Below are 26,848 nucleotides of genomic sequence, written 5' to 3'. Positions count from 1 at the left end.
TCTAGAGGATGCGTAGGGAAATATCTCTGCAAGTTACACCTCACTAGGAAAATGTCCATTCTAATATTTCTGGGATAGTTTTTGGAGCTTTTTCTTTTTCTTGGAGCCACCATTCTTGCTTCCCTGATAGCTCAGTTGGTAAAGAATCTACCTGCAAGGCAGGAGGCCCTGGTTCAATTTCTGGGTTGGGAAGATCTGCTGGAAAAGGGATAGGCTACCCAATCTAGTATTCTTGGGCTTCCCTTGTGGCTCAGCCGGTAAAGAATCTGCCCGCAATGCGGGAGACCTGGGTTCAATCCCAGGGTTGTGAAGATCCCCTGGAGAAGGGAAAGGCTATCCACTCGAGTATTCTGGCCTGGAGAATTCAATGGACTGTAAAATCCATGGGGTCGCAAAGGCAGACAGGACTGAGTGACTTTCACTTTCTGTTCTTGCTAGCAGAAGCTTCCTAAAGTCCACTGCTGAGTGGGTCTGCCTTGGAAGAGAATTTCTTCTTTTTCTTTGGGGACCCTCTTGTTTCCTGACTCTTCTGGGTCATTAACTGATTTCTCTTTGGGAAAAGACTTCTTCCTCTTGGAAAGACTTCTACAGCCAGCTGTCTCTTCAATATTGCTATTAACTAGCTCCTCCTTGGAAAAAAGATTTTTTTTTCTTGGTTTGGAGGTGATAAGATGGGTCTTCCACTCCATTCTCCCGGGGAGCCTCCCCAGGCGTTTGCTTTTTCTTATTTTGGGGTTTTTTACTTGTCTTCTTATTCCTCCGGGGCACTACTGCTTTCTGAAGATGCCAGGGCAATCGCAGCCAGCCTTTTCTTTTCCTTATTCAAGGGTTTCTTCTGTTTCTCCAGCTTCTTAGTAATCTCAGCAGCTATTTCATCTGCCTGAATCATTGCCTCCTTCATGACATGCAGATTTCTTTTGTGGAATCTCTTCAATCTCCTACACATAGAAGGACAGTCCCTCCTCAACTTGTTCTCGAAGCTTCTCCCCAAATACACTGGTGGGTACCTCAGAGAAGCAATCAATTTGTGAGGCAATACTGCCTTTGTTTTGCCAGGTATTAGGAGAGGTGGCCTCTGTTCTTGGCAGCTGCTTGGCCAATGAAGGTAGAGTGGGAAAATGAGTCTGGAAATCTGATCCCTTTGCTGGACCCAGGAAATCACTCAGACACTGGGACTGGCCATCAACCCTATAGCAAGAAGCCTGTTTAAGTGACGGAGCCCTGATCGACCATCACCGTGAATGTCCCATTCTAAGAGTACTTTCCCTTTACCCTGGTAACTCAAGATATCCTTTTGCTTTCCTCCAACCACAACTACTTACTTCTTGAGTAACCTACATACTATTTCCTTTTTTTGTGAATATAATTCAGTCGGAGGAACAGCCTTACCCTAACATTTTTGACCATTTTCAGCCTTAGCTTTCTAACTTTATTTATTTATTGTTCGGGGGCTCTGCTGAGTCTTCACAGCTATCTGGGCCTTTCTCCAGTTGCAGCAGGCAAGGGCTACCCTCCAGCCTCAGTGTGCAGGGTTCTCATTGTGGTGGCGTCTCTCGTGGCAGAGCACGGACTCTAGGGGGCAAGGGCATCAGTAGCTGCGGCACGTGGGCTCAGCAGTTACGGTTCCTGGGCTCTAGAGCACAGGCTCAGCAGTTGTGGCGCACAGGCTTAGATGCTCCACAGCACGTGGCATCTCCCCAGCTCAGGGACCAGACCCGTGTCACCTGCATTGGCAGGCTACCACTGAGCCACCAGGGAAGTCCCAATTCATTTTAAAGAAATGTTTGGTTAAGTCATTTTAAAAGTCTATTTTAAAAACAGTATTATACTACTTCAGATAAACTATCATACCTAGTATATCTGCTCCTCCATCTACATCTCCAATTAGGCCTGAACCACTGAGCCACCAGGGAAGCCCCCAGCCTTAGCATTTTTATAATACATTTTCAACAGAAAATGTCAGTTAACATAAGAAGTTCCTTTTTACCAATTTCACTAGAAGCCCCCCAATAAAAAAATTTCTGTTAGTGACACAGTATAATAATCTTCTGCTTTCAGCTTTAAACTGATCTCTAAACTAGATTTGAGGACCATCGAAAAGGTGTCAGGTGAAGCTTCAATGTAAGCTGTGGCATTTAGACTGGCCTTGACAGAGTACTTCTACTGGTGGTAACCTAAGCAGGATACAAATGCGTATGTGGGAAAACTATAAAGAAAAGCAACTGGATGCAAAAGTGTGGAGTTCGGGAAAGGGATCAAGGTCAGAGATTAAGATTTGTGAAAGCTGATGGGTGGATGGTATTTACAGACATGAAACTTGAGTTACATAGATTAAGTAGAGCAGAGATTAAGTAGATTAAGCTCTAGAGAACGCCAACATTTAGATGTCCAAAACCAGCAAAGGAAAAGGACCTGTGAAGAATACCAGAGACTGGGGGGTTGGGGGGAGTGGGGAAGGGGTGGGGAGAAGTTTCCTCGGAGCAAAGTGAAAAAAACCACTTCAAGAAGAATACAGTATTCAAATGTATCAAGTGCTGCTAAAATGTAGCAAGGGAATGGGAATTTTCCATATTTGGAAAGATGGATATTTTGGATGATCGTAAAAAAAAGGCACACTGGTGCAGTAGGTAGAATTAAAGTCTCAGAGGAATAGGATGAACAGAAAAAAAAAAAACAAAAACACTCTTCCAACATGCTAAGGTCTGTCCCCACCTTGAGGCCTTTACAGATGCTACCTGGCCATTCTGAAGCACATATTCCTCTGGACCCTTCCATGCACCTGGGCATCTTCTTCTCAGGGCACAGTCACCACTTCAAAGAGAAACTCCTTAACTACCCCTTCTTACTACTATTCTCTAGCCCCTTACTTTGTTTTATAAAAACAGTACGTAACACTACTTGAAATTCCATGCTTTCATTTGTTTCTTTGTTGATTTTCTCAACAAGAATACAATAAACAAAGGAATAAATATGTACAAATACTTCTTTTTAAGTTTTTTAAGAACAACATGTATATTTTTCCAGGTGCACCAGTCCTGGCAGATATTCCATTACAGTTATCCCTTGTTATCTGCAGGGGATTGTTCCAGAACTCCCTGTGGATACCAAAATCTACAGATGCTCAAGTTCCTTAAATGGTATAGTATACCGAAGATATAACCTTGCTGACTACAACTCTCCCTCAGTGAGAAATCTGCAATAAAGCAACAAAAAAGGTCCATAAATTTATAATCACAGGCAAATCTCCTTTCCTGTCATTCTTCTGCCATAGTTTCCCTGGTTTTCTCACACAACATTTCACCTTAACCTTATTTCATACACACACAAAAAAGTGCTAGTAAAATTCATATTATGAGCATACTCTTAATAGAGCTAGGTCATCCTCAAAGTTCTTAGAGAAATGAAAGTTGAAAAACACATTACAATAGAGACGATCTAGTCCAACTTTTGTCAGACGTGGAAACCAAGACTAGTGTGTTTCTTCAATGCAATCCACATGTGAACTCTAGACCCAACTCCCAGGCTTTTGCAAAGTTAGAGAAAGACATCTGACTAATAACAAAGACTTAAGTAAATAGTAAAATATGTCCTGATTATGAGACATATTTCACAAACTTATCCCTTTTGGGGCGGGGGGAGTGGCTGCATTGGGTCTTTGTTGCTACACGTGGGCTTTCTCTCGTTGCAGCAAGCAGGGGCTCCTCTCTAACTGTGGTGTGCAAGGTTTCTCATTGTGGTGGCGTCTCTTTTTGTGGAGCATGGACTCTAGGGCGCACAGGCTTCAGTAGCTGTGGCGCATGGCCTCCAGCAGTTGTGGTACACAGGCTTAGCTGCCACAGCATGTGGAATCTTCCCAAACCAGGAGTCTAATCCATTTCCCCTGCATTGGCTGGTGGATTCTTAACCACTGGGACCACCAGGGGAAGTCCTGTTAAGCCTTTATCTCACTTACTGGCTCCATGTCCACAGTAGAAACAGACTGGATTTTATTTTAAAAACCTCTTGGGAATACCTACCTTAGTATCCCTAGGGAGGACAGGACTCCCCTGTTCAAATCCATCTGTTAATCAGTTTATGACTTGTCAGAGAATGGAAAAAATGTGAGGGTAGGCCTACTGTTAAAAATACTTTGCAGTGGGAGCAAAGCTATGAAATATTTATTTACTTCTTACTGTTTTGAGTACATTTCAAAGGTCAATGAAATGATTCTAAATGCCTCTACCTACTAGAGCTGAGAAACAGACCATTTACATTATGTCAAAAGAATCTTTCTAACATCTAAAACAAATAATTCATTTGACAAACATATTCTGAGAGACAACTATGTGCTAGGCACCTTTTCTAAGTGCTAGGGACATGGCAGTAAATAAACTGCATGGATTTTACAATCTTGGTGGAGAGAAACAAAATAAATAAGTAAATGACTTCATATTTTAGAGGTATCATAAAAGCTATCTAAGGGGACTTCCCTGGTGCTCCAGTGGCTAAGAATCTGAGCTTCCAGTGCAGGGGGCTTGGGTTTATTCTCAGCAAACTAGACCCACATGCCACAACTAAATATCCCGTATGTCACAACTAAGACTCAGTACAGCCAAATAAATTTAAAAAAAAAAAAATTTTTTTTTTAAAGAGTTACCTGAATATTTAAACCATGATAAGTAATTTGGAGAAAGCGACCAGAAAAAAAGAGATAAAGATGTAAGTAACTCAACTATATTCATTTAGGTGGTCTGTTTGTTTTATGACAGAGTAGATTTTCTAACATAACAAGGTTCCTTTATAATCAGTTCCCTTTATCAATATTCCAGTTTATAAGATATAGACTATAACTTCAAATATTTTTAATTATTAGTATATATCTCCACTCTTAGAATATACTATATTTATATTTACAACTTATTTTGTAACAAGTTCTTGGTCAAGAATATAATTTATAATGAACTAACACCAGGCCTTTTTAGCTAAACACACTGCACTTTTGGATATTGGTTTATGAAGGTTTCGAGGAAATTGTTACACTGTCACCCAGCTGTGTCTGACTCTTCGCTACTGACCCCACAGAATGCAGCCTGCCAGGCTCCGCTATCCATGGGATTTTCCAGGCAAGAACACTGGACTGCCGTTTCCTTTTGTTTTTTTAAAGTAAAGTAAAATTGTGAAGCTTCCCAGCGGTGAACCAAGGATTTCAGGTGGCAATGATTTTCAATTCTTAAAAACATAGTTAGGTTCACTGATCACCCCATCCTAAATTCATATAATGTAAATCAAATAGAAACAGCCTAAATGAAATAGAAATGTTGGTCATTAGTATGACAATCAATATGTAACAATGCTTGAGTCTGTTTTCCTATGAAACTTGAAAAACGAGTAATATAAAACAGGAAGAGCTCATTTCCAAAAAGCATTAGTTTTACAAAATAAAATGTACACATACTATTTCATTTTATTCTCTTCTGGTTATCTAGCACTTCAATTTGGATAAGAAAGCTTATAAACAAACTGAAGATTTTCATAGGATAAAGCTTACCTTCAGACTGGTATGAGAACGTGGTTGACTTAATTCCTGAAATTTCCATTGTTCTGATCCAGGGGTCTCGCCACCTTTCTGAGTGTCAGGTGTAAGCAATCCGTCTCCAGAAGGTAAAGGGAAAATCCCTAATGATATAGGACGTTCTTTTCTATTTGGAGAGGGCAGAAGAACTAAGCATTAATTCATTTTTAAGTTTTATTCATCATGACTATAAGTAATAAGCCTGGGCTGTCACTGCTTTAGAGTCATCACTCTTAAATAATATTGTGTGCCTATCTGAACAAGTAGACTTACCAAAGAGAAAGGACGAAGTCTTAGAACTTAAATTAAGCCCCAAGAAATCAATTAAGAAAGGTAGTAAAAAAATAGTTTAGAAAATCTTAAGTTACTCAGGAAGCAGTCTATGGTGTGATTTCACAGCAAGGGGAGCTGCTACAGTTTCACTCATGCTTAGGTCAGCCCTAGGGAACTGCAAACAACCCCCACTCCTGCTTCTCTAGGCTTTCCAATTTCTCATATTAATCCCTAAATACTTACCCAAATCTCTTTAGGGTATGTTTTTTCTGCCTTGAGGAAAATGAATACATGGTTTAAATCAGGCCTACTGATTAAATAGTCAAAAGAACATGTACAAAAAATTGTTGCCTGCCATTTCAATCAAGAAAGAATAGAATGTTGTCTGCCATTCAGCCATTAGCCACTGTAGCCAGTCTGGATGAAATGCCCTGAGAGGAATTCAGGATGGAGAAAAACGGGATACTGACCCTAGGTGGTTAAGATGCATATCAAAGAAATAATTTCAGTAAGCCCCGACTCCTCTATCTTCCCAAGCATAGAAAAGCACTAAAATCATTAACTTGAGAGGTTTGTCTTTTGTAATTAGCAAAAACTCCTGAGTATCTGAGTTCCTCCCTTGCTTGTTTGGAACAGGTCCTCAGAGCTATCTGAGAGGCTGCCCTGACGGACTATAATCCTTAGAAACATCCCTGAGTAAAGCATAATTCTCAACTTTTCGGTTGGGCTTCTGTTGCCCCTAGAGTTTTATCCCCTAAAGTAGGAAAACCATATTTTTCTACAGGAACTCATATTTTTCCATATGAGTTCCTTTTCATCACAGTATGTATGACAATACAACTGTCAGTTTTTCCAAACAAGGATGCCCAAAGATTCTATCAAAAACTGTAGAGTTTCCAATGCTTTGTGGGAAATTTCAGTGAATAAGCGTTTCAATTTTAATAATAGAACTTGAATGAGAAACACATCCTTTGTTAATACAAAGGGTTTTTAAAGAGTAGAAGCAAGTCTGGTTCTTCCTGGGTCATTAACTCAAATGGAAATTCGCTAGAAACCAGACACTAAAGGTTTGGAGCTTCTGGTAAAACTGTAAGAACCGGAACACTGAGGTTATACATAAAAGTTGGGAAATATTCAGTTTTGCTAAATAACTCTTTATTCTGTAAGCTTATCTTTATACTAAGAAACTTTAAGCCGCTTGTGCCCTCATTGAACACAAAGGGTACATTGCCTTCATTCCTAATAACAATCGGGAAGAATTAGCACAACTGTCAAACACCTTAAAGATTAGGGGAAGCAAAAGGGTTGAGAGATTGTATTCTATTAAAGCTGTAAGCACAAAGAAACAGAACAGGACTTTTCTCTATCAGAGTTAATTATTATCACTTCTTCATACTTGGGGTACTTTTCCTATTTGATTTGGGAGAAAAATTCAAACACACATAGGCAGCACAATAAAAGGTTACATTTTAAAACCAAATCTAAGCTTGTCTTTATGACCTGCCAGAACCACCAAATAACAGAGCAGTCAGCTATTCTGTTTATACAAGTTATTCCCAACTGCTGGTTCAGCAAAAAAAACTTTCATAAATCCACAGCAAAAAGAGGCATTATTTATTATATCCTTACTGGATAATACAGAACACATTATACACATACATGTTTCCACTTATTGTAGAACCTGTTCTTTCTTGAGAATGACTCACCCCTTTCCCCCATCTTTTCTGCTTGATTTTAAAATGCCCTTTATTTCATCAAACGATGGTAACAATGACCGGAAATTTGGGACAGGCAACATATTCTGGGAACTGAAAATCTAAGGATCTTAGACTTACTAGATTACTTATTCTTTTTAACATATCTTGATGACTTAAGCAAAAAAGTGATCAAGAATTTAATCAGATGGAATTTAATGGAAAGCTCTCTGATCCCAAATGCAAAGAAAAGTAATACAAACTTTATTCGAATTTATCACACTGCCAACAGAAATAAAAACACAGGCCAGTCATGAGAGTAATAATCCTTTATGAATGATAACACAATCATTTTCACACATGTCAAATACTGGAAAAGTGTAAAACTACTGGGGGAAGGAGTCAGCTAGGAGTTCAAGCTTTACTTTCCCATTTCTGTTAACTACAAAATCTACAGTCCAAAACATGAGTAGAATTCAAATCTTTATATTGCTTTTATTTTCCTCCAGAAACTGCTCTACAGAGAGAGAACTTTTCTTCAGAAACTGACAGCTGTCAAGAGGGTCAACGATGCTATAGGTTATACTGTTTCAACTCTGGAAAAATAGTATCACTACACACCACTCTTCCCTCTTTTTTTTTACTGACTTGGGAAGGAGGGAGAAGGACATATAATTATGTATGTTAATTAGAGTCCTATTTTCAAAAGGAAACCCTGAAAAGAGAACATTAGGTCCTGTACTATATTGGTATGTATATTTGATACTCTATATATTAAATATATATTATATATTTATATATAAATATAAACTAACTATATATTTAACTATATATTAAATGCTTCAGTAAAACTCACAGAAGAAACCAAAGAATGAAAATACATGTGGGAAAATATCAAGTGGCAGATTTAAACACTAGGTGTTTCAATAATGCTACTACTGTCAAGAAACAAAGCTATCAGAATCAGCCATCAGAATACTTATTACATCTATTTTTTAAACTGCCATACATCCATTTTTAAATTGGTTATTTAAATGTTACCTATGTGCATAAATAACTTTGCAAATATGTCTTTAAATATTTTTATTTCCATTTAAAACAAATAATCATTAATAAAATCTACTATACATATGTATAAAAAGCAGTAAAAAGATTACATTTGTTCAACACCCACCAATGTGGCAAGCACTGAAATGGATGATTTATTTACATATCCTCATTTAATCCTCACAAGGAAGTAAGAATTATTTTCCCTGTTTTCAGATTAGGAAAAGTGATGCTTAGAGACTTTGGGCACTAGTAATTGGAAGACATGGGATTCAAAGTCAGGCCTGTTTTGACTCCAAGGCCCATGTACATTCCCTGGAACTATTACTTCTTGACAACTGTGCTTCAGTCATCATGTTTGAGTCTTTGCACCCATGGACTGTAGCCCATAAGTCTTCTCTGTCCATGGGATTCCCCCAGCCAAAGTACTGGAGATCTGGATTGCCACACCCTCCTCCAGGGGATATTTCTGACCCAGGGATGGAACCCACCTCTCTTAAGTCTCCCGCACTGGCAGGCGGGTACTTTACCACTAGCACCACCTGGGAGGCCAATCTTAATATTAAAGACTTTGATATCTTTCTTCATTCAGATCAACAGCAACTTTTATATCAAGAAACTCCTTGAATTTAATCATAAGTTATTTTATGAATAAAATAGCTAGAGCTGATATAGTTTTACTAAAAGTGGAGTAAATATAAATGATTATGAAAATTATTTACTTGTTTAATTTACAATATATCTTGAGCTGATTAAATACAAAATAATCATCTCACGTAATTTTTAAAATGACTCAATGGGGTAACAAGCTCAAAGGAGGAAACTCGGGTACAGAGATTAAGTAATTTGCCAATAGTCCCATAGCTCATGTGTGGCAGAGCATTTGTAGCCTGGTAGTCCAACTCTGAACCTCTTATCCACTGCACAGTACTGGCTTCACAGACAGAACTGAAACCTAGGACATCCCTTTAAAATTAATCTTACTTTAATAGTCTATATGTTCTTGTGTTTCAATTTTCTAAAAGCCTATATATACAGACACACAAATCCTTTATGTACCAAAATGTACACAAAGCAATAAGATTGCTCCCAGTTTTTATAACATCAGGAAAAAAATAAATGGCCAAGTTTTAAGACCACGGATGAAATTTAATTTCACCTGGATCTTAAACTAATGCTGAACATGAGGATGAGGGAATTTACTACTTTAATTTCTCTTTAAGCCCACAATTAGGAGTTGAGTTTTAAGTAAACATTTATATAATAAAAGCTATATATTATGAACCTTCATTTAAAAACCACACACGAAGCAGAAATCTCAACAAATCAAATTTTTATCTTGGTGAGTTAGAAAACAAAAGAAACCACAACATTAAACCTCTAAAATGCAGAAGATGGTTCTTGCAGCATGCAAGTACAGTGACCAGAAGAAAAGCTACAGAGATTAATGATATCCCCACAAGCAGGCATGGATATCTGTTATCCAAGTCTACAAAGAAAAGGCAACATCTGACAAAACAATAGTGAATAGGCTTTGTAAAGCTTTCCAACTTTTATGCATAAATAACTGGGAGAAAAAATGAATTCCTTGCCCTAAAAGGTTTAAATCCTTTCACTTCAAATATGTTTTGCTGTAGGAGGAAAATATTTACATTGTCAGTTCCCATGAACTGCTATCAAAAACTGCAAAAAGGATGCCTGAACCTCCAACAGTCAAAGGATCATTGGAACAAAATAAACACCTACGGCCTGTGTCTAATCAACTACAAGTCCCATCATAAAGATATTTGCTTCTAAGTGCTCAGATGCTCTCATGAAGAGGTTGTGTGAATTTGGACCCAATGCTCCACTCCTGTTTTCCTTTACTGGTTGAACCCTCTGCTTAAAACAAGACCACTCTGACCTTGTATTTGTGTGTTAAGTACGATCTGAAAATCCTTTTCTTAAGTGGGTGGTTTCCAAACACAAAGCGTATTCCTAAGCAATAGCCTATAAATATATATAAGAATAGAAGTCTTAGCTTCAGGCCATTTTCCATTGTTTCAATCTGCAACATAAATGGTTACAAAGAAGACCCATAAAGCTAAACATAAAAGAAAAACCAACCAGAAAAGGACTTCTAAGAGAGACTGAAGTACCTGAGTATCCTTGGTAGGTTCTGCGTCAAAGCTGGCACTCCGGTAGAAATAGAAAAGTGCACAAGCAGCAAAACGGAGAGAGATACTAAGATAGCAGAATTAATGACCACCGCCCCGCCAACAAAGCCAAACACAAACAGCAGCATGCATCCAGGACTCATGGCGCTGTGCTGGCATGGTGAAACACCCGAACCAGGAGGCCTACACAGGGGCCAAAGGGGTATCTTTGTAGTGAGGATCTGTCATTCAGCTGCTGCCACAAAAACAATGCCATCAGCAGCAGCTTTCCACTCCATCCTGCTGCAGCTCCGAAGCGCTGACGTCATCCTGCTCTCACCGCCTCATAACCATAGAGCTGCTGCTCCTAGCATTTATGCAGCAATCCAGAGCAGAGGCCAGCCTATTAACTATTTTCCTCCCCACTAAGAGGCCTGGCTTAGCTCATTGGCTACAATGCTTGGAGATCTACATAATTTATTCACACTCCTACATCAAACAGAAGTCTGGCTAACCCTTTCAAACATGTTTCTCTGTAGCAAAAAGGACTTTTAAACCAATTATACAGGAGAAATGAAAAATATATAGCATTTTGACAAAAATTTTAAACCCACTACAATCTTTATCAAGTATCAGAAAACAATGGCTATCAATATACCTTTTCATTAGTGAAAGTTGTTTTGTTTTTCTATGCTACCCCCTCCTATAGCATTCCAACTACAGCAGGGAGAAAGCTAACTATTGTCTGAGGATTAAAGAACAGAGAAAAACAGAAACAGATTATTTTATTTTCCTTTTTCCCAAGGTAAAAATGTATAAAAAAAGCTTACCTAATTCTACTATGAGCTGTGGATTCTAGTTGATCACTCCCTGAGATCTGATGAAGTTTTGTTCTTTCTAAGTGTTCCATATAATTATGGATCATCTATTTTGAAGAAACAAAAGAATACATAAAATTTTAAGACTAATATCTGGAAAAAAAGTATAACATTTTAACAAGGGAAACCTTTTAATATAAATTTCTTATTTATTGGACTACCTATGTTCCATATAAAAGAATATTAAGGATGAAATTTTATTTTATTCTCAAAGGGATATGCAAATGCTTTCATTTAAGGATGCTAGAGTCTGGAAAAGTAACCAACATTTTGCTTAACATAGCAAAAAAATTTTCTTACAATATGTAATGCTATTAAATAATTCTTACATGAATAACACAAATTAGATATAGACATTGGGAAGGAACTGACAAGAGATTACTGATTAAAGGGGACAGATGGCACTTGAGAAATCCATTGCTAAGGTGGGAAACAACAAAGAAATTAACTTGAAACTTGAGTAAAGATAATTTTCAATTTAATACCAAGATATTTATTTTACTACAGATTTAGTTCAAAGAATGCTAAAATATTCTCTCCTATGTTAGACTGCTAACTTACTGGAATCATTACTGAATATAATCATATAAAAATGGCAACAAACTGAAACAAATGAAAAACCAGAACACATTAACTCTTTAATAAGGAACCATAAGACGCAAGCTAAATATGGCAGTGAAAACTTCAAGAATATCAAGCATAAAACCTGTCAAGAAATTCTACAGTCTGATTCTTTTTTTTTTTTTTTTTTTGGCTGCACTGGGTCTTAGCTTTAGCATGTGGGGTCTAGTTCCCTGACCAGAGATCGAATTCAGGCCCGCTGCATTGGGAGCATGGAGTCTTAGTCACTGGACCAACAGGGAAGTAAGTCCCTGATTTGATTCTTGATATAGTTCCACTTTTAAGAGACCCAAACTTGGTATTAAAACATGTCAGTTCAGTCGCTCAGCTGTGTCCGACCAACTCTTTGCGACCCCATGAACCACAGCATGTCAGGCTCCCCTGCCCATCACCAACCCCCGGAGTCCACCCAAACCCATGTCCATCGAGTTGGTGATGCCATCCAACCATCTCATCCTCTGTCATCCCCTTCTCCTCCTGCCTTCAATCTTTCCCAGCATCAGGGTCTTTTCCAATGAGTCAGTTCTTTGCAACACATGGTCCAAGTATTGGAGCTTCAGCTTCAGCATCAGTCCTTCTAATGAATATTCAGGACTGATTTCCTTTAGGACTGAATGGTTTGATCTCCCTGCTGTTCAAGGGACTCTTAAGAGTCTTCTCCAACACCACAGTTCAAAAGCATCAATTCTTCAGCATTCAGCTTTCTCTATGGTCCAACCCTCACATCCATACATGACTACTGGAAAAAACACAGCTTTGACTGGGTGGACCTTTGTGGGAAAAGTAATGTCTCTGCTTTTTCATATGCTGCCTAGGTTTGTCATAGCTTTTTTCCCAAGGAGCAAGCATCTTTTATTTTCATGGCTGCAGTTAACATTCACAGTGATTTTGGAGACCAAGAAAAGAAAGTTTGACACTGTTTCCATTGTTTCTCTATTTGCCATGACATGATGGATCCAGATGCCATGATCTTAGTTTTTAAAATGTTGGTTTTAAGGCAGCTTTTTACTCATTCTCCTCTTTCACTTTCATCAGTTCCTCTTCACTTTCTGCCATAAGGGTGGTGTCATCTGCTTAACTGAGGTTGTTGATATTTCATCCAGAAATCTTGACTCCAACCTGTGCTTCATCCAGTCTGGCATTTCTCATGATGTACTGTGCATATAAGTTAAATAAGCAGGGTGACAATATAAAGCCTTGAAGAATGCCTTTCCAAATCTGGAACCAATCCGTTGTTCCATGTCCAGTTCTAACTGCTGATCTGCATACAGGTTTCTCAGGAGGCAGGTAAGGTGGTCTGGTATTCCCATCTCTTAAAGAATTTTCCATAGTTTGTTGTGATCAACACAGTCAAAGACTTTAGCATAGTCAATGAAGCAGAAATAGATCCTTTTCTAGAATTCTCTTGCTTTTTCTATGATCCAATGGATACTGGCAATTTGATACCTGGTTCCTCTGCCTTTTCTAAATACAGCTTAAACATTTGGAAGTTCTCAGATCACATAGTTTTGAAGCTTAGCTTGGAGAATTTTGAGCAGCACTTTGCTAGCATGTGAGATGAGTGCAATTGCGTGGTAGCTTGAACATTTTGAACATTTAGTTTGAACACTGCCTTTCTTTGGGAATAGAATGAAAACTGACCTTTTCTAGTGGTGGCCACTGCTGAGTTTTCCAAATTGACTGGCATATTGAATGCAGTACTTTTATAGCATCATCTTTTAGGATTTGAAATAGCTTAACTAGAATTCCATCATCTCCACTAGCTTTGTTCACAGTGATGCTTCCTAAAGCCCACTTGACTTCACACTCCAGAATGCCTGGCTCTAGGTGAGTGACCACACCATCATGGTTATCTGAGTCATGAAGATCTTTTTTGTATAGTTCTTCTGTGTATTCTTGTCACGTCGTCTTAGTATCTTCTGCTTCTGTTAGGTCTATACCATTTCTTCCCTTTATTGTGCCCATCTTTGCATGAAATGTTCCCTTAGTATCTCTAATTTTCTTGAAGAGATCTCTAGTGTTTCCCATTCTATTGTTTTCCTCTATTTCTTTGCATTGATCACTTAGGAAAGCTTTCTTATCTCCCCTTGCTATTCTTTGGAACTCTGCATTCAGTGGATATATCTTTCCTTTTCTCCTTTGCCTTTTGCTTCTCTTCTTTTCTCAGCTATTTGTAAGGCCTCCTCAGACAACAATTTTGCCTTTTTCTTGAGGATGGTCTTGATCACTGCTTCCTGTGCAGTGTTACAAACATCCATCCATAGTTCTTCAGGCACTCTATCAAATATAATCCTTTGAATCTATTTGTCACTTCCACTGTATAATCATAAGGGATTTGATTTAGGTCATACCTGAAAGTTCTAGTGGTTTTCCCTACTTTCTTCAATTTAGGTCTGAATTTTACTACAAGGAGTTCATGATCTGAGCCACAGTCAGCTCCTGGTCTTGTTTTTGCTGACTGTAAAGAGCTTCTCCATCTTTGGCTGCAAAGAATATAATTAATCTGATTTCAGTATTGACCATCTGGTGATGTCTATGTTGAGTCATCTTTTGTATTGTTGCAAGAGGGTATTTGCTATGATCGGTGCGTTCTCTTGGCAAAACTCTGTGTTAGCCTTTGCCCTGCTTCATTTTGTACTCCAAGGCCAAACTTTCCTGTTACTCCAGGTATCTCTAGACTTCCTACTTATGCATTTCAGTCCCCAGTGATGAAAAGGACATCTTTTTTTGGTGTTAGTTCTAGGTCTTGTAGGTCTTCATAGAACCATTCAGCTTCAACTTCTTCAGCGTTACTGGTCAGGGCATAGACTTGGATACCATGATACTGAATGGTTTGCCTTAGAAACAAACAGAATATTTTGTCATTTTTGAGACTGCACCCAAGTACTGTATTTTTGGCTATGCGTTATTGACTATGAGAGCTACTCCATTTCTTCTAAGGGATTCTTGCCCACAGTAGTAGATATAATGGTCATCTGAATGAATTTCGCCCATTCTGGCCCATTTTAGTTCACTGATTCCTAAAATGTCAATGTTCACTCTTGCCATCTCCTGTTTGACCACTTCCAATTTACCTTGATTCACGGACCTAACATTCCAGGTTCCTATACGATATTGTTCTGTACAGCATCAGATTTTACTTCCATCACCAGTCACATCCACAACTGGATTTTGTTTTTGCTTTGGCTCAGACTCTTCAATATTTCTGGAGCTATTTCTCCACTCTTCTTCAGTAGCATAGTAAGCACCTACCGACCCGGGAAGTACATCTTCCAGTGTCCTATCTTTTTGCCTTTTCATATTGTTCATACTGTGGCTACTGTGACTAGTGCTGCTATAAACATAGGAGTGCATGTATCTTTTTAAATTACAGTTTTATCTGAATATATTCCCAGAAGTGGGATTGCTGGATCATATGATAATTCTGTTTTTAGTTTTCGAGGAACCTCCATACTGTTTTCCACAGTGGCTAAACCAACTTACATTTCCACAATTTAAAGAAATGTAAATATCAAGAATAGGCAAGAAAAGGAGAATATTCCTAGAATTCTTAAAATTACAGCATGGAATAGCTTTGTAAGTTGCTAAACTTTAGCTGCATGAAGATAGGTTTCAACTTCAAATAACTTAAAATATGCATTGCAGCAATATTAAAAGGATAGCTACTGAAAGAAAATTTATTTTTTGGTTTTTTTTTGAAAGAAAATTTAAACAAGTTTTAAAAATTTATTTTTAAGAAGTATGCTTTTGTCAGGAGTTCCCTGGTGGTCTAGTGGTTAGGATTCCATGTTTTCACTGTGTGGCCTGGATTTAATCCCTGGTTGAGGAACTAGATGAGATCCCACAAGCTGCACAGTGTAGCCAAATAAATAGTAAGTATTTGTGAAATTTACACTTGGCATGGAAGCATATACAAAAATTAAGACGTATATAAATCAATTTGAAAAAAAAATCAATTTGAAAGTGTTATTTACTTCAGATAAACAAGAAGTCTGATACATGGATTAAGATGGGTAATGCCATCAAATCAAATATAAAAGAATCAACCAGGCTGTCTCCCAAGCTAAAATTAGCCCAAATAAGAAGTGTATCAGGCAAAGAAAAATGAATATATAATCACACAGATATGTATATGAAAGCATTTTTAAAAGCTTTTAAATTTATATAATTTTAAGTTCAAATTTTCGAACATTTCTGCAGAAATACAATTTTTGTGTTTGTGTCAGTGAGGCAGAAATGCTGAGCTGCTTCCTTCTAGTATCAGGAAAAACTTCAAGTGAGGAAGAAATTTAAATGAGACTAGCATAACAAAGTGATGGTCAGACCAAATATATCAATTTAAATTTTCAAAAGATTTTAGAAAATCTAAGTTGAATTCTTTAATAATGGACAGTAACCATATGAATTTGAGTCATTCCAATGAAGACTCTAAGTTCCCTTAGGGATTGAAATGAACAGAAATCTCTCCTAAATTGCTTCTATAATAATCTATTTTTCAATATAGAAAAATAAAAAGGTTAAATAAAATGCAAAGATACAGAATTGGTTCTACCCCAAATAGCCTGTTCTACAGATTGACTCCTGTCTTAAATAAACTAAAAAATTTTTAATTTAGATGTTGAATTCCAAACCAATTCCCAATCAAAAAAGTGATCCCAAGTAACTGGAGATACAGTATTCTAACATTCCAAAATGGTCTACATAATGAAACTGGTTTTAACCCAATTAAACTGGCACTTAATAGGACAAAAGAACAATAACAAAATGGCTGCTAATACTTATTGATCACCATCTACAAATCAGCTAATGCATGTAGAGCTATTGTTTCAATTAATCCTCACAACAATAATATGACTTTCTAGATAAACTCCATTTTAAGGAGGTTAAAATAACTTGTCCAATTTGACCAGCTAGTTAATGATTAACTGTGTTCTGTCAGTAGCTAGTTGGCTTTGCGGCCAGAACTCAGATCCATCTGACTCAGTCATCAGAGCAGTTAAGCATTATAAGACTCGTGGTATATCTAGGTGCTGTTTCAGTCAATTCTGGAGGCAGGCAGTAAGCTCGCTGTCCTTTTTTCCTCACACCCACAAGAAAACCCCACATTCTAAGGCATCGCCTGATGTCTGAAGTCTATTCTATATAAGCACTATATTCTATATAAGTACAAAAAAGTAGATAAAATAAATCATACATAAAAATTTTAATTGTAATTACAGGGCTTCACAGAGTAGTTCTGCTTTTTATTAAAAACAAAACAAAACCAACTGAGTATTGGGCAATGAATGCTGCAAGGTAGAAAAGAGAGGTACGAAAGTAAAATAGAATATATTTTATATAATCTATTTTGGGTCCACTAGACCCATCCCTCCTGATCTCAGAACTGCAACTCTCAATTTTCTCAGGTATGCATATTAATTCACACATATTCAGGAGTCAATTCAGCAACAAGTTGCTGAAGTCATGGAGAAGGATCCCAAGCACATTGTTTAGAACATCCCAATTCCCCTACCACCTAGAGAAATCTTCTCAGCGGAGGTTGATTTAGCTGTGGCTAAAACTGAAATGCAAGACAACAGTTATTAGAAAAACAAGGCAAAATAGAGAGACTTTGGAGACAAATAGCATGAATCCTTTTAATTCTGTTGGCCTTTAATCTTTCCATATGCAGCTCAGTAAGTATATCCACAAGGCCACAATTCTTAAAATGGTTGAGACACCATGAAACAGAGACAGAAAATTTTCTAGTGCATTTAACATCCATGTGTTTCATAACTTAAAAGCACCGAAAATTCAGGAAAAGGAAATCAGAGAGACCTAGATTCAAATCCAGTCACATACTAGCATAGCATTTAGGACAAATCACTCCATATTTTCTTTTAAGTTTCAGTTTGTAAAATGGTGGTGGGTGATAAAGAGTTTGCTCAGAGGATAAGATGAGAATACATTTAAATACTGCCTGGAGTAAGACAAGGGTTGAAGTTTTGAGGGATTAATGAGTATGAATATTTCCTCCACTGTCCTTTTAAGCAAATTCAATAATGTGTATAAAATTCTGAATTTGATTAGAGAGCAGTTATTCATATTACGAAACAAGCCCGAGATTAAATGTGTTTGATAAAAGTGCTTTTCTGTGTACCTATAGAAAAGGTTACTGAGTTAGAAGTGACAGTGGAAAGATTAAACCCTTCAGACTTCCTTCCCCTGAAGGTGTTCAAAACCACCTTCAAAGGACCTAGTTCTTTAGCGCTGGATAGCAATTTATAACTGCTAACTGAATGGTATTTCTAGTACAGATATATAAACACACAAACACATTTTAAAGAAGCCATATCTGTGTCATATAAACATTCCTCGAGGCAGAGCAAACTATAGAGAGCCTATCACAGGACAGAAGCTGCTTATGACTGAAGGAGGGGATCCTGTGAAAATGCTACATGTAAGATCCGTCACAGTTATTAGACAGGCCCAACTCTCTGCCTTGGTATTTAAGATTTTCCTGAGATCCTTCTTTTTTTCTTTTAGACTGTTCTTCTCTGAAAGAACAGAAATATAAAAAAATGTACATATATGAAAGAAAATATGAAATTTCACTTTACAATGACTTTTTCAAGACAGCATATATTTTAGACATATTTCAATTTAACAATCCTCAATTATTACAAAGGTTAATGAAAATCTTCAATTAAAAAAACATAATTCATTATTCATAACTATCAATTATTTATGGCACATAAACCTATTCCTCCAAACCTGTTTGTAATTATCAGCATTGATAAGAACTACCAGTACAGGGCACTGTTGGGGCATGAAATGAATGGTGTTAAAAGAACAAACAATAAACCTTTAACAACCAATTGTTTTTTAACAGTCTTAATATGTACCAAATATCATCTTATTAAAATTTGGTTATTTTTTCATACTGAAAAGGCTGTTGTTTGTTGTAAGTTGTTTCTGTTTTCACAGAGCTCTATGGTTCCAGCCCTCTGTGGCCAATCTTTTTCCTTTACCACTCAAATTCCGTGACACTTCATGCTTGGTACATGGCTGTGTTAGCTAAAACAGTAATAAACCTCACATGCCAGGAAGAAATTCCAACAAGGTGTGGAAGGTGTTAAAAGCACATTACTCTCAAAAACAAATGAAACTGACTGCAGTGGGGTTTTATATTACTTAAAAGCAACAATATAGGTCCCTACCGGAGGCAGGATAAGAGATGGCCCCCAATACTGAAAGGAAAATGGAAGCTAAAGACTGTAACCATCTGTATCATGGGAAAGATTGGACTAGAAAGAGAGCAATTATTTTTTTCATGTAACAGTGCATGTGTCTATGAAAATTCTATTTAAGTATGTGAACTCCAGTTCACAATTTTCACATGAAGGAGACAGAAAGAAACAAAGGCAACACAGAAAAGGTTGACAAAGAATCATAAAAAGGAGTTTAAAAAAACCCTCAAGTACATTTTCTAACTTGCTTTGAAGAGGTTATGTGCTAGAGTTGTTAATCTAAAACACTGAAACTTCATGCAGAAAATGTTTTAGAGTCATTTTAAGACATTATAATTTGTTTTTCATTTGTTATGAGCTTAATCAAATTAAGTACTTTACACTGTATTAAAACTGTATAGACTCTGACCAACAATTTAACAATGCACCATTTCCCAACAGGTATCAAAATAAGTTATGTCAATTCTCTCATATTAGTATCACATATACTTTTTAATATGTACAAGTTAAGTTTTTACTCAACCAGTCAAAAACATAACTATTGGAAATGCCTTAATAATTACATTATTCATAGCATGAAAAGTTAACTCCAGATAAAAGACATTAAAGTCAGCATTTGGTAACTAAGTGAATGCTACATGAAATTTAAAGTCTTCGTGAATAATAACCCCCAAGGATAATACTGGCTGATTTTAAAGAAAAATTAAAACATATTTTCTACTGTTAATTTCTTTATCTTAATGTTAGTATGGTAAGAACCAACCTAGAAACCCACCTCAGTGTGTCTCTGATGCAAGGCATTATATTCTTTCTTCAGTTCTGCTTCTCTTTCTTCAAGTCTGCTAACTGAAATTAAGATACATACACTTAATCAAAACCAAATAAAAAATTTACTTGAAAATTCTATCTTTAAAACTTGGAATGGGTTATCCATAATCCTTGGTAACTTCAAGCCTCGTTACTCCATATGAAATTCTTCACAAGGCTAGTGACCTTGCTTCATGTCCTTAATAAAATTTTTGGAGAGGGAATAAACAGAATATTTTCAAAAAGACTAAACATCTTACTGCTTCTCCCAATATGCTTACATAATAAACATCCTTATCTAAGTAGGTTTTTAACATGATACAGAATTACCTCTTTGAAAAAGATTATACAAATCTCCTCACAGAAGTCTTAACCTGAGCCTAACCCCAAACCACTGATTTCTAATAGTATTCCGCCTCTTTTTCACTACTGAGCAGTATGTGAACAAAGTTACTATTTTTTTTTTCCCCATTTATTTTTATTAGTTGGAGGCTAATTACTTTACAGCATTGCAGTGGTTTTTGTCATACATTGAATTAGCCATGGATTTACATGTATTCCCCATCCCGGTCCCCCCTCCCACCTCCCTCTCCACCCCATCCCTCTGGGTCCTCCCAGTGCACCAGGCCTGAGCACTTGTCTCATGCATCCAACCTGGGCTGGTGATCTGTTTCACCCTAGATATACATGTTTCGATGCTGTTCTCTTGAAACATCCCACCTATTTTTATCAGCACTTTCTTTAACTTCAGGTCTTAATTTCAGGGACTCATCTTCTTGTATTTAGCTCCCTCTGCTGATGGAGTTTGTGAGTGGCACTAAGTTGGGATAGAGCACAACTTTGATATTTTAAAAATAAATTTTAGATCCCGAGATACAGTGTCAGGACAGGATTTCAGAGAAAATAATGGTATCAGAGAGAAATGATTCTGAGAGAAAATGGAATCTAAGCAGGACCAGGAAGAAATTACAGTACTCAAGATAGATAGTAATGGGACTGTAGCAGGCAAGTACTGCTACCACAGAGAAGGGAACAAAAAACCGTGGAACTGGCAAGCCAGAGGAGAAACTGGCCAGTCTGGAGGAGCTCAGGCTGATTAAGGAGCAGTGGGAGACACTCTGCTGGTGGAAAGTAAAGCTGGTGCTAAAGTGGTGCTAAAGGAGTTTGTCAAGATACTCACGTTAGTCTGAAAGCATGAGTATAGTTGGAAATGTTCTCTTGGTATAAGAGTCAGCCAGCTACAAACATGCAAGATGGTTTATAAGAGACAGCTGGTGACTGCATCAGCTGGCTCTAAGAGTTAACTACTATGAACGATAACAGCATATACATGAATGTTTTTATATGCCTAATATTAACATGCCAGACACCACATAACACATAACTTGTGCTGACTAGTAAACTCATGTTTTTTATTTGTGTAGCTCTACTGTTCACCTTTATTTGACTACCTTGAAAATATGCCATGAATTAGGAAAAGTGTAGCTCTGACTTTCAATTTGTTTTTAATCAAGCCTATGTGTTGGCTCATTAAATTTGCAACTATAAATACACACACTATAGTAGCCATAGAGTCACACTTTATCGGGTCAGGGAAGGCCTGAGGACATGAGCTGTTCATCTCATCTTGTGGCTGAAAGCAATAAAAAGCAAATCTGTAAGGCAGCTGTTCTGTGATAACACAACACATACTGAAGCCATAATAAGTTTTAATGCAGCTTCTGTGATTTTTATTTAAAAACAAGAAATCCAACCAAATGTAGATATTGTATTTAGTAACAATTTCAATATAAACATTTTCTACTATTTTTTGTCAATTAACTTGTTCTAAAAGCGTAATCTTAAAACTACTGGTTGAACCCTAAGTGTTCTTAATTGCTCATCTATATGAATCAAAATTTTCCTCAAATTGTGCGACCAAAACAAAAAACTGGAGACTGAGGCTAAAATAAAATTGCAAAGAATAGCAAGGAGAGATAAGAAAGCCTTCCTCAACAATCAATGTTAAGAAAGAGAGGAAAACAATAGAATGGGAAAGACTAGAGATCTCTTCAAGAAAATCAGATACCGGGAACATTTCATGCAAAGATGGCACAATAAAGGACAGAAATGGTATGGTCCCGACAAACAAAATAAGATCTTCATGACCCAGATAAACACGATCGTGTGATCACTCACCTAGAGCCAGAAATCCTAGAAGGCAAAGTTAAGTGGGCATAGAAAGCATCACCACAACAAAGCTAGTGGAGGTGATGGAATTCCAGCTGAGCTATTTCAAATCCTAAAAGATGATGCTATGAAAGTGCTGCACTCGATATGCCAGCAAATTTGGAAAACTCAGCAGTGGCCACAGGATGGAAAAGGTCAGTTTTCATTCCAATCTCAAAGAAAGGCATGCCAAAGAATGTTCAAACCATCACACAATTGTACTCATCTCACACGCTAGCAAAGTAATGCTCAAAATTCTCCAAGCCAGGCTTCAACAGTACAAGAACTGTGAACTTTCGGATGTTCAAGCTGGATTTAGAAAAAGGCAGAGGAATCAGAGATCTGCTGGACCATCAAAAAAGCAAGAGAGTCCCAGAAAAACACTTACTTTTGCTTTATTGACTACACCAAAGCTTCTGAATGTGTGGATCACAATAAACTGTGGAAAATTCTTCAAGAGATGGGAACACCAGACCACCTGACCTGCCTCCTGAGTTATCTGTATGCAGGTCAAGAAGCAACAGTTAGAACTGGACATGGAACAACAGACTGGTTCCAAATAGGAAAAGGAGTACGTCAAGACTATATATTGTCACCCTGCTTATTTAACTTATATGTAGAGTACATCTTGCGAAATGCCAGGCTGGATGAAGCACAAGCTGGAATCAAGGTTGCCGGGAGGAATATCAATAACCTCAGATACACAGATGACACCACCGTTATGGCAGAAAATGAAGAAGAACTAAAAAGCCTCTAGATTAAAATGAAAGAGAAGAGTGAAACAGTTGGCTTAAAACACAAGCTGGAATCAAGATTGCCGGGAAAAGAAAAGAAAGAAAGTGAAGTCGCTCAGTTGTGTCCAAATCTTTACAACCCTATGGACTGTAACCTATCGGGCTTCTCTGTCCATGGGATTTTCCAGGCAAGAGTACTAGAGTGGGTTGCCATTTCCTCCTCCAGGGGATCTTCCCAACCTAGGGATTGAACCCGGGTCTCCCACATTGTAGGCAGACACTTTACCATCTGAGACACCAGGGAAGTCCAGGAGAAATATCAATAACCTCAGATACGCAGATGACATCACCCTTATGGCAGAAAGCAAAGAAGAACTAAAGAGCCTCTTGATGAAAGTGAAAGAGTTGGCTTAAAACTTAACATTCAGAAAACTAAGACCATGGCATCCAGTCCCATCACTTCATGGCAAATAGATGGGGAAACAATGGACACAGAGACAAGACTTTATTTTGGGGGGTCCAAAAATCATTGCAGATGGTGATCACAGCCATGAAATTAAAAGACGCTTACTCCTTGGAAGAAAAGTTATGACCAACCTAGACAGCATATTAAAAAGCAGAGACATTACTTTACCAACAAAGGTCCATCTAGTCAAAGCTATGGTTTTTCCATTAGTCATGTATGGATCTGAGAGTTGGACTATAAAGAAAGCTAAGCGCCGAAGAATTGATGCTTTTTAACTGTGGTGATGGGGAAGACTCTTGAGACTCCCATGGACATCAAGGAGATTCAACCAGTCCATCCTAAAGGAAATCAGTCCTGAATATTCATTGGAAGGACTGATGCTGAAACTGAAACTCCAATACTTTGGCCACCTGAGGCAAAGAAGTGACTCACTGGAAAAGACCCTGATCCTGGGAAAGATTGAAGACAGGAGGAGAAGGGGACGACAGAGGATGAGATGGTTGAATGGCATCACTGACACAATGGACACACATTTGAGTAGGCTCCAGGAGTTTGTGATGGACAGGGAAGCCTGGTGTGCTACAGTCCATGGGGTCGCAAAGAGTCAGACACGACTGAGCAACTGAACTGAAATGATCATCCATAACCCTCATTTCAAATTTGTGCACAACAGTAGTGCCTCATTCTCATCAACTAACTTTGTATAAGTTCATAAATAAATTTATATCAATCGCCATCACTAACAGCCAGAATTACACAGTACTTGTCATGTACCATGCACTGTCCTAGGTACTTTATATTAAAAACCTAACTTGACCCTGACATTAACTTTATGATGAAACTTCATTACATTTCATTTTAGGGATAAGAAAACTGAAGTAAATAAATAGTGGTTAAGTAACTTGCCCAAATTCACAAAACTGGTAAATGGCAGAATTACAACTCCTAATGGATGAGACTAGGTCCAGAATCTTCCTTTATTTATCACGGCATTCTGCCTCTCAAGAAGTACTTCTTTTAATTTGCTTTCTATATTGGAATCTACTTTAAATTTTCACTTTGGGGGGAAAAAACTATAGACAGTGCTTCTTTTATTACTTGAAACAAAAATCCCTCTCTTCTGGAAAGAACCTAATCACAGGTACTGTAATTCAGAAGTATCAAACTGCCACATAAAATATGTATCCAACTTAATTAATCATGATGAAATACATAAAAATCAAAATGTGGTAATGCCCTGGTAGTCCAGTGCTTAGGACTGTGCACTCTTACTGTCAAGGGCCTGAATTTGAACCCTGGTCAGGGAACAAAGATCCCACAAGCCTGGCAGCACAGCCAAAAATAAATAACATTAAAATGCAAAACCACTATATACCTGTCAGAAGAGCTAAAATAAAAAGTGTTGGTAAGAACAAGTTCTGGTAAGAAGCTATCATACAGGGACTTCCCTGGTGATCCGGTGGTTGGGATTTCACCTTGCAGGGGGAGGGGTGTGGGGGGTGCGCATGGGAGGGTTTCAGTTCTCTCCAGTCGGGGAGCTAAGATCCCACATGCCTCCCAGCCAAAAACCAAAATCAGAAAACAGGAGCAATATTGTAATGAATTCAATAAAGACTTTAAAAAAAAACACACAACTTTCATACAATGATGGTGGGAATATAAACTAGTACACGCAATTTGAAAACTGTTTGGCAAGATTTAATAAAGTTGAATTATTTGCCACTCCTATGACAAAACAAGATTATTACTATGATATATGTCTATGTGTCCACCAAAAGGCATCTTAAAACAATGCTCAGAGCAGCACTATTTGTGTTCCAATATGGAATCAACCCAAATATCCATCAACTGCAAAATGTATAAATATTCATGTATTAGAATACTATACAATAATGAGAATGAAGAAATTATTGCTGTGCACATCATGGAGGAATTTCACAAACAGGATACCAAGGAAAACAGAAGCAAAAGAATACAAACTTCAAATGAGCACATAAACTAATCCAAAACTAATCTAATGTGTTAGTTCAGTTCAGTCATTCAGTCGTGTCCAACTCTTTGTGACCCCAAGGACTACAACATGCCAGGCCTCCCTGTCCATCACCAACTCCCTGAGTTTACTCAAACTCATGCCCATTGAGTCAGTGATGCCATTGAACCATCTCATCCTCTGTCATCTCCTCCTCCCGCCTTCAATTTTTCACAGCATCAGGGTCATTTCTAATAAGTCAGTTCTTCACATCAGGTGGCCCAAGTATTGGAGTTTCAGTTTCAGCATCAGTCCTTCTAATGAATATTCAGGACTGATTTCCTTTAGGATGGACTGGTTGGATCTCCTTGATGTCCAAGAGACTCTCAAGAGTCTTTTCCAACACCACAGTTCAAAAGCACCAATTCTTTGGTGCTCAGCTTTCTTTACAGTCCAACTCTCACATCCATACATAACTACTGGAAAACCATAGTTTTGTCTAGACAGACCTTTGTTGGCAAAGTAAGGTCTCTGCTTTTTAATATGCTGTCTAGGTTTGTCATAACTTTTCTTCCAAGGAGCAAGCATCTTTTAATTCCATGGCTGCAGTCACCATTTGCAGTGATTTTGGAGTCCCCCAGAAATAAAGTCTGTCATCATTTCCACTGTTCCCCATCTATTTGCCATGAAGTGATGGGACCAGGTGCCATGATCTTAGTTTTCTGAATGTTGAGTTTTAAGCCAACTGTTTCACTCTTCTCTTTCATTTTAATCTAGAGGCTCTTTAGTTCTTCTTCATTTTCTGCCATAAGGGTGGTGTCATCTGTGTATCTGAGGTTACTGATATTCCTCCCGGCAACCTTGATTCCAGCTTGTGCTTCATCCAGCCTGGCATTTTGCATGATGTACTCTGCATATAAGTTCAATAAGCATGGTGATAATATACAGCCTTGATGTACTACTTTCCCGATTTGGAACCAGTCTTTTGTTCCATGTCCAGTTCTAACTGTTGCTTCCTGACCTGCATACAGATTTCTCATGAGGCAGGTCAGGTGGTCTGGTATTCCCATCTCTTGAAGAATTTTCCACAGTTTGTTGTGATCCACAGTCAGAGGCTTTGGTATAGTCAATAAAGAAGAAGTAGATGTTTTTCTGGAACTCTTACTTTTTCAATGATCCAGCGGATGTTGGCAATTTGATCTCTGGTTCCTCTGCCTCTTCTAAATCCAGCTTGAA

The 26,848-nt window shown here is 37.7% G+C and overlaps 1 protein-coding gene and 1 non-coding gene across 7 annotated transcripts in view; both read right to left on the bottom strand.

Annotated features, from left to right (window-relative positions):
* SPAG9 (sperm associated antigen 9) overlaps positions 1-26,848 on the bottom strand; it is a 153,034-nt gene that overhangs the window by 68,456 nt on the left and 57,730 nt on the right. For 4 of the 6 annotated variants that reach the window (XM_020914204.2, XM_020914205.2, XM_020914206.2 and 1 more), the window contains exons 3-5: positions 20,204-20,274; positions 11,531-11,625; positions 5,528-5,678 (exon numbers count right to left, since the gene is read on the bottom strand). In XM_020914204.2, the coding sequence (XP_020769863.1) occupies positions 5,528-5,678; positions 11,531-11,625; positions 20,204-20,274 (317 nt within the window). Of the gene's footprint in view, positions 1-5,527; positions 5,679-10,703; positions 11,065-11,530; positions 11,626-20,203; positions 20,275-26,848 lie in introns of those variants that run through there. The other 2 variants (XM_020914209.2, XM_070479286.1) reach the window with 2 other exon arrangements.
* On the bottom strand, positions 1,157-1,243 carry LOC139039315 (small nucleolar RNA SNORD86). The gene has a single exon (XR_011492632.1). It is a non-coding gene; the product is annotated as a small nucleolar RNA SNORD86 (small nucleolar RNA).

The sequence above is a fragment of the Odocoileus virginianus genome, chromosome 17, assembly GCF_023699985.2.
Source record: "Odocoileus virginianus isolate 20LAN1187 ecotype Illinois chromosome 17, Ovbor_1.2, whole genome shotgun sequence".
Lineage (NCBI taxonomy): Eukaryota > Metazoa > Chordata > Mammalia > Artiodactyla > Cervidae > Odocoileus > Odocoileus virginianus.
Note: the sequence above shows the minus strand (reverse complement) of the source record. Positions and strands in the feature narration are given on the sequence as shown.